Raw genomic sequence first — 8,501 nt, forward strand, 5'->3', positions numbered from 1 at the left:
GAGCATTGTGGGATCTAAATAGGCGACAAGCTCTCCCTAAAAATTTTAACACTACTGCATGTCTAAGACTGAATTTGAATCCAGAATCTTGGTTAACTTGTATCATCTCATCTAAGATCTCTTCAATTATTTACCGCATTCAATTCAATAAAAAAGAACATTTAAATAATTATTTAATCATTTATTTCGCGATAAGAGAAAGTGAGGTGGAAGGAATTGTGATAGAAAGTGATTACTTGGAATGCACCTCTACCATTAAGCGTATGTTTGATTACGCGTTTAGCCACCTCTAACAGGTGTTTTTACCGGTAAACGTGGTTTTTGTCCCTTGTAAACATGTTTGGTTATTTCACCAAGAATTGATTCTGTCTCCCAAACTCCATTCTGCCAAAAGCCAGGAATCCTAGCTTCTCCGGTGAATCAAAATTGATTCTCAATTTGCTATTGAGGCCCCGTTTGTTATAGGTTTTTTCAAAATAGATTTTGTAGTGTAATGTAATTTTGTTATAATTTTTTTAATAAAGAAATTTTCAAGGAAAACTTCAAATGAAAATTCTGTTTGAATAGTTTATCTTAAAATATCATTCTAAGTATTTCATCATCTGATTATAATTTTTTTTTATACTAAAATTTTGAAAAAATCTCTAAACAAAAAAAAAAGCTATTTCAAATAGATTTTCATAAAAATCATTTTTGAAAGATATCATTTTGAAAATATATGTAATTTTTATCATGTAAAATCTCGAACAATAAACATTTAAATTAGTGAATTTCAAAATATCTTTTTTAACTTATATCAAATGAGTTTGAAATAACTTTTACTATTTTTGAGTAAATTTAAATTTTTTTTTCTTCCATTTTAACAAATACAAAGGAAAATCTATTTTTTTAGAATCTAAAACAAACGGGCCTGAGTTACAGTTACAAAATAGATTTTATTCCTTTATTGTCCTTAACAACTATCATCACCAAATCACCCAGATCTACACCTGTTGTTGTAATTCATGTACCAAATCACCCTGAAGACATTTTAGTAATCTACAAATCAATCACTAATCTGAACCAAAACCAAATCATCCAGATCTACCTCTGTAGTTGTTGAACGAGGAAGGAAATTTATTTGATGAACAAAAATGGATAGAAAGTGTGAGAGATGGGTAACAAGAATTAATAGAATGGAAGAAGAAAATTGAGAAATAAGAGAATGAGGAAGGAATGATAGAAGGGAGAAGAATTTTGAGATTGTAGAGGGAGATATTGTAAAATCAATTGAAGGTTCAGCAATGTAGAAATGGAGAGTGGGTAGTGAGGACTGAGGACACGATTTAATCTTTATTTTTATTGTTTTTCTACAATTGGGTTGCAGCATTATTTATTTTTATTTTTTTAGTAAATAAATTAAAAAAATTAGTTGCTATAGTTGGCAGGAATTTTTTTTACTATTGGGTTTGGAGTATTATATAATTTGGTCATTATACACTCATAATCAATTTTGATTCAAACTATCAAAACGACATCAACTCGTAAGAATCGCTTTTAAGAAAGTGTATCCAAACATATATCAATTTACATCAAACTCACTTTTAACCAAAATCAATTCTCTCAAACTCAATTCTATAGAGATCAATTCTCGCCGCCGCTAAACCAAACACACATTAAAACCATTTACAATGGTTTCAACACTCAACACACTCTTTTTCTTTTCCCAACACTTCACATCTTTTTCTCTCTTTTCCACCTAATAACACTCATTCAACTTTAACATTCTTCAATGGTTTTTTTTTTTTTTAAAAAAATTCAACACTCTACCCCACCACTTTTTATTTCATATTCTTATTTGATTTTATATATTTTTTTTATGATTACATCAAATTACAATTATCGATTATAATTAAATTAAAATAACAAACACTTACCAAATTTTCTTTTAGATTTTTGTAAAAACAAAATTTATTTAAATAATTTATTTTTATTTTCTTATCTCATATTATTAATAAAAAGGTTCATCTTTCAATTAAATAAACTCTAAAAATATCATTAATCATTATCAAAACAAACAAACATTACAAATAACTTAAAATGAAATACAATAAACTAAGCATGCGACACATGAATAACTTATAATGCAAGACAATAAACATTCCAAACTTATAACACAACACACAAGTAACTTAATTAGTACGATACAAATCATCTTCAATCACGAAACATTCCAAACTTTGTCCATATGAGCTTCACTAGATCTGCTTGCAATTCGTGATGAACATTTGGATCACGTAACTCAGATCTAGCACGTACATGATTTGTAAAAGCGGGTAACACCTCGGTTGAGTATGGTTGCGGTGTACTAGATCCATTTTCCTCAGATTGCTCAAAATCGGTCCAATGTTGAGCATAAGTATCTCGTTCATCCTTAACAAATCATATTATGCAATATGATGCATGATCTCATGATGATACCCAAATCGGCTATGTCCCAAAACGAGCTGGTTCACGGATGATTTTAAATCGAGCTTGAAGCACTCCAAATGCATGTTCGATGTCCTTCCGACATCCCTCCTAATATTTTGCAAATAATTTATCGGGTTCACTTCGAGGAAGTCTAATTTATTTGACGAAAGTTGGATAAGAAGGGGAAATACCATCAGCTAAATAGTATGCCATATTATCGGGACGTTTATTCACAAAGAAATTCATACTTGGAGCCTTTCCCTGTTCCACATCATCAAACACTGGTGACCGGTCTAGAACGTTTATATTGTTAAACATTCACGGACATCCAAAAAAGGCATGCCAAATCCATAGATCATGAGATGAAACTGCTTCAAGAATAACTGTGATGGTTCCCTTATCCCCCTTAGTAAATTGACCTTCCCATGCTTTAGGACAATTTTTCCACTCTCAGTGCATGCAGTCAATACTCCCGATCATCCCTGAGAACCCCCGCATTTCACTAACATGTAGTATTATTTGCAGGTCATCTTGGGTTGGTGCTCTCAGGTACACTTGTTCATACAATCGTATGATTTCTTTACAAAATCTACGTAAGCACTCCAATGTTGTAGTACCTCCTATTTTGATGTATTCATCGACCGCATTTGCTGCCACACCATATACTAACGTTCACATTGTTGTGGTACATTTTGCTAAGGGTGATATACCTTCTTTATCGACCGCATCACTTCTTGAAATGTCCCCAACGATTCGAAGGAAAACATGTTTTTGCATTTGGTACCGACGACGAAACATTGCATCGTCATATGTAGGCTTATTGGCAAAGTAGTCGTTAATTAGTCTTTGGTTTGCCGCTGCATGATCTCTATTGAGATATTTTCTACTATGAGGTGCACTATCTTCCAATATTTTGTTTCGACGCTCTCTAAATCGGTTGACCATATAAGTTTCTTCAATTTCACATTTTCCATTGTAGGCTATGATACGAAAAGGATATTCTGATGGATCCATTAATAGTTTTTTTGTGATATTGGAAGTAGATTGAATGAGATTTGGGATATTGGTACATCAATAGATCTATGAGTCCATATATATAAGTACATTAAGTGGTGAACACTGACGGATTCGAAATAAGTTATTGTATAGAGTTATTTATTAGATAAGGACTAGATTCGAATGGGATGGTACATATTTAAACACAATAACCTATACATTAAATCCAAAAGTCACGGACAATTATTAAAGCAAACACTACATACTTGACACCATTGACAATTATTAAAGCAAACACCGGGGACTTGACAACACTGCCAAGTTTGACCGAATACAAACAAATAATTGATTGAAATTAATTTCCAAACAGTTCTTGGCCCAACTTTCCCAACATCTCTTTCTTCCGGTCATCGAGATGCTCTTTAGAACTTAGCTTTAGATACATTTTCATTTTCTTAGTATGAGTCCTTTCTTTCATCAATTGGTTAATCTCTAGTTGCATCAATGCTATCTTGTCCAATCGTTCAAGCTCTTTCTCCTTGAATTGTTTGAATTCAACCCACTCATTGTCCACCACCTCCAAGGCAGCTTCCTTGCTTTTCTTTTTACCCTTATTTTTAGCCGCCTCCCTACCCATTGGACGAGCACTAGATCCTACATAGTTTGAGCCACATGCATCACTCTTGTGAGATCTCTTAGATCCACTACTTCTCGAGCCAGTATTTCCTCCTATTTGACTACCATAACTTGGTTGATCACTGAGAGTGTGCCATTCTACCATTAAATTGAATTGAACATTCTTCCCATTTGCGTATAATTCCTGCGCTTTTGCAAAAATATCATCTCCGACCAACCGCTTCCTTGAAAACGATTAATGCTATCATAAGCGCCAATCCATTTACCTAGTATTTTGTTCATATAATTATAACGGTTTCGACATGCAACTCCATCGTGCGGAGGATCAAATGAGCAATTCTCATTACAATAATCAACAATTCTACCCCAATATGTTTCACCTTTCTGGTTTCTCTTGACAACACTGCTAGTTCCATATTTAATCCACCCACTAATTAGCACCAAATTTTGTTCAGTGGTCCATGCTGATTGCTAGTTTTTCTTGCGATTTGGAGTTGAATCCTCTGGATTTGAAGTGACTTCATTAGCGTCTGTCATGCCACCAAGAGTTATTTGTGTTGAAAGTTCGGGAAATTCAGGCGCACCAACACTCGGAACATTTTCATTCCCCATTGACATATAAGCATTAAACGGGGGTGTTTGAGATGTATATCTCATTATAGATCCATAATATGGATTAAAGCTTGGACCAGAGGATGGCTAGTTGAAATTTGGTGCAAAACCAAAATTAGGTATGTTTTGAGGACGTTGGTTGGAAAATTGATTTGGATTTTGATAATTGTTGGGATTTTGGTAGCTAAATGCGTAATTAGAAGAATTATGGGTGTTGAAAAAATTATTATTGGGATCCATTTCACTAAAAAGAAGATTAAAATTTTAAAAGAAAAGTTAATAAAAAAATAATAATATTAAGATAGTGAAAAGCTTCGTTTTTTTTTCCTATGTCCAAATAAAATGAAACAAGATTCTATTTATAGACAAAAAAAATCATGAATTTTGGTAAAAAAAAAATTAAAAAAAATTCATTTTCAATGAAATAATTGAGTCCAAATAATTAAGATAAGATAAATCCAGCCAACCAACAAGCAAGCACCACGTGTTCCTTCTTATCCACCCACCTCTTCTCTCTCCACTGGCCCACGTCCACTAGCGTGTGTCTGGCGCGTGGGCAACATGCGCTCTTTCATCCAGTCTTTGCGCTCCGCGTGACCTGCTATTGCTGGAACTTTGTAGCATTCAAGTTGTTGAGTACTTTCATCATCTCTCTCTCTTCCACATCATTTTTCAACACGCTTCAACACACCATTGCACAATTATTAAGTGTTGAAGTTGACATTAGTGTTGAATGTCAATTTCAACACTTAATAATTGTTTAATGGTATGTTGAAGCGTGTTGAAAACTGATGTGGAAGAGAGAGATGATGAAAGTACTCAACAACTTGAATGCTACAAAGTTCAAGCAATAGCAGGCAACGCGGCGCGCAAAGACTGGTTGAAAGAGCGCGTGCTGCCCACGCGCCAGACATGCGCGAGTGAGCGTGGGCTAGATGCGGAGAGAGAAGAGATGGGTGGATAAAAAGGAACACGTGACGCTTGCTTGTTGGCTGGATTTATCTCATCTTAATTATTTGGACTCAATTATTTCATTGCAAATGATTTTATTTTTATTTTACCAAAATTCATGATTTTTTTTGTCTATAATTAGAATCTTGTTTCATTTTCTTTGGACACGGAGAAAAAAAAAAACCGAAGCTTTTCACTATCTTAATATTATTATCTTTGTATTAGTTTTTCTTTCGAAGTTTTAATCTTCTTTTTAGTGAAATGAATCCCAATAATAATCCTTTCAACACCCAAAATTCTTCTAATTACCCATTTAGCTATCAAAATCGCAACAATTATAAAAATCGAAATCAATTTTCCAACCAACTTCCTCAAAACATACCTAATTTTGGTTTTGCACCAAATTTCAACAATTTATCCTCTGTTCTAAACTTTAATCCATATTATGGATCTATGGTGGGTTATCCATCTCAAACACCCCCGTTTAATGCTTATATGCCAATGGGGAATGAAAATGTTCTGAGTGTTGGTGCACCTGAATTTCCCGAATTTTCAACACAAAATAACTCTTGGTGTCACTCCAAATCCAGAGAATTCAACTCCTAATCGCAAGAAAAACCAGCAACCAACATGGACCACTGAACAAAATTTGGTGCTAATTAGTGGGTGGACTAAATATGAAACAAACAGTGTTGTCGGGAGAAACCAGAAAGGTGAAACATATTGGGGTAGAATTTATGAGTATTGTAATGAGCGATCCTCTGTGCGATGGAGTTGCATGTCGAAACTGTTATAATTATATGAACAAAATACTGGGTAAATGGATTGGCGCTTATGATAGTGCTATGCATTTGCAAGCAAGCAGTTGGTCGGAGAATGTTATTTTACCAAAAGCACAAGAATTATACGCAAGTGGGAAGAATGTTCAATTCAATTTAATGGCACGCTCTCCGTCATCAACCACATATATGGTAGTCAAGCAGGAGGAAATACTGGCTCAGGAAGTAGTGGATCTAAAAGATCTCACGAGAGTGATGCATGTGGCTCAAACTTTGTAGGATCTAGTGCTCGTCCAATGGGTAGGGAGGCAGCTAAAAAAAAGGGTAAAAAGAAAAGCAGGGAAGTGCCTTGGAGGTGGTGGACTACTAGTGGGCTGAATTCATACAATTCAAGGACAAAAAGCTTGAACGATTGGACAAGATAGCCTTGATGCAACTGGAGGCTAACCAATTGATGAAAGAAATGACTCATACTAAGAAAATGAAAATGTATATAAAGATAAGTTCCAAAGAGCATCTCGATGACCAGAAGAAAGATATGTTGGAAAAGTTGGGCCAAGAACTATTTGGAAATTAATTTTAATCAATTATTTGACTGAGTTCCGACCAAACTTGGCAGTGCTGTCAAGTCCCCAGTGTTTGCTTTAATAATTGTCAGTGATGTCAAGTCTGTATTATTTGCTTTAATAATTGTCTGTGACTTTTGGCTTTAATGTATGGGTTATTGTGTTTGAATATGTACCACCCAATTCAAATCTAGTCCTTATCTGATAATTAACTCTATACAATAACTTATTTCGAATCTGTTAGTGTCCACCATTCAATGTACTTATATATAGGGACTCATAGATCCATTGATGTACCAATATCCCAAATCTCATTTAATCTACTTCCAATATCACAAAAAATTATTAATGGATCCATCAAAATATCCTTTTGATATTGCAGCCTACAATCGAAAATGTGAAATTGAAGAAACTTATACTTATATGGTCAACCAATTCAGAGAGCGTCGAAACAAAATATTGGAAGATAGTGCATGTCGTAGTAGAAAATATCTCAATAGATATTATGCAGCGGCGAACCAAAGACTAATTGACGACTACTTTGCCAATGAGCCTACATATGACGATGCAATGTTTCATCGTCAGTACCGGATGTAAAAACATGTTTTCCTTCAAATCGTTGGGGACCTTTCAAGTAGTGAAGTGGTCGATGCAGCCAATAAAGAAGGTATATCACCCTTAGCAAAATGTACATCAAAATGCGAATGTTAGCATATGGTGTGGCAGCAGATGCGGTCGATGAGTACATCAAAATAGGAGGTACTACAACATTGAAATGCTTACGTAGATTATGTAAAGGAATCATACGATTGTATGAGCAAGTGTACCTGAGAGCACCAACCCAAGATGACCTGCATATAATACTACATGTTAGTGAAATGCGGGGTTCCCAGGGATGATCGAGAGTATTGACTGCATGCACTAGGAGTGGAAAAATTGTCCTAAAGCATGGGAATCTCAATTTACTAGGGGGATAAGGAACCACCACAATTATCTTGAAGCGGTTGCATCTCATGATCTATGTATTTGACATGCCTTTTTTGGATGATCGTGAATGTTGAACAATATAAACGTTCTAGATCGGTCACCGGTGTTTGATGATGGGGAACAGGGAAAGGCTCTAAGTGTGAATTTCTTTGTGAATCAACGTCCCTATAATATGGCATATTATCTAGCTGATGGTATGTACCCTTCTAATCCAACATTCGTCAGATCAATTAGACTTCCTCAAAGGGAACCCGATAAATGAGGTGTTAGCCGCTTTTGCAAATCATGTGTGTGCTAGATCTGAGTTGCGTTATCCAACTGTTCATCATGAATTGCAAGCAGATCTAGTGAAGAATATATGGACACAATTTGGAATGTTTCGTGATTGAAGATGATTTGTATCGTACTAATTAAGTTACTTGTGTGTTGTGTGCTTAGTTTGTTGTCTTACATTTTAAGGTATTTGTGTGCCGCGTTCTTAGTTTATTGTATTCCATTTAAAGTTATTGGTAATGTTTGTTTT

General features: G+C 34.7%; 2 protein-coding genes across 2 annotated transcripts; one reads left to right on the top strand and one right to left on the bottom strand.

The window, feature by feature from the left end:
* Window positions 1-3,802: 3,802 nt before the first annotated feature.
* Window positions 3,803-4,228, bottom strand: LOC25489000 (uncharacterized). The gene has a single exon (XM_013604401.3). It carries the CDS (start codon window positions 4,226-4,228, stop codon window positions 3,803-3,805), a length of 426 nt encoding a protein of 141 aa, XP_013459855.1.
* Window positions 4,229-6,099: 1,871 nt separating this feature from the next.
* On the top strand, window positions 6,100-8,501 carry LOC25489002 (uncharacterized). Its single transcript, XM_024778830.2, has 3 exons — window positions 6,100-6,171; window positions 6,488-6,769; window positions 6,829-8,501. The coding sequence occupies exons 1-3, from the start codon at window positions 6,100-6,102 to the stop codon at window positions 7,000-7,002; spliced, it is 528 nt and encodes a 175-aa protein (XP_024634598.1). The 3' UTR covers window positions 7,003-8,501.

The sequence above is a fragment of the Medicago truncatula genome, chromosome 3, assembly GCF_003473485.1.
Source record: "Medicago truncatula cultivar Jemalong A17 chromosome 3, MtrunA17r5.0-ANR, whole genome shotgun sequence".
Taxonomy (NCBI): Eukaryota; Viridiplantae; Streptophyta; class Magnoliopsida; order Fabales; family Fabaceae; genus Medicago; species Medicago truncatula.

Coding starts and splice junctions, on each gene's coding strand:
- LOC25489000 (XM_013604401.3), bottom strand. CDS start 4,228: ATGGTAGAATGGCACACTCTCAGTGATCAACCAAGTTATGGTAGTCAA.
- LOC25489002 (XM_024778830.2), top strand. CDS start 6,100: ATGGTGGGTTATCCATCTCAAACACCCCCGTTTAATGCTTATATGCCA. Junction 6,172..6,487: donor GGAATGAAAATGTTCTGAGT/GTTGGTGCACCT, acceptor CGCTTATGATAG/TGCTATGCATTTGCAAGCAA. Junction 6,770..6,828: donor GTAAAAAGAAAAGCAGGGAA/GTGCCTTGGAGG, acceptor AAGGACAAAAAG/CTTGAACGATTGGACAAGAT.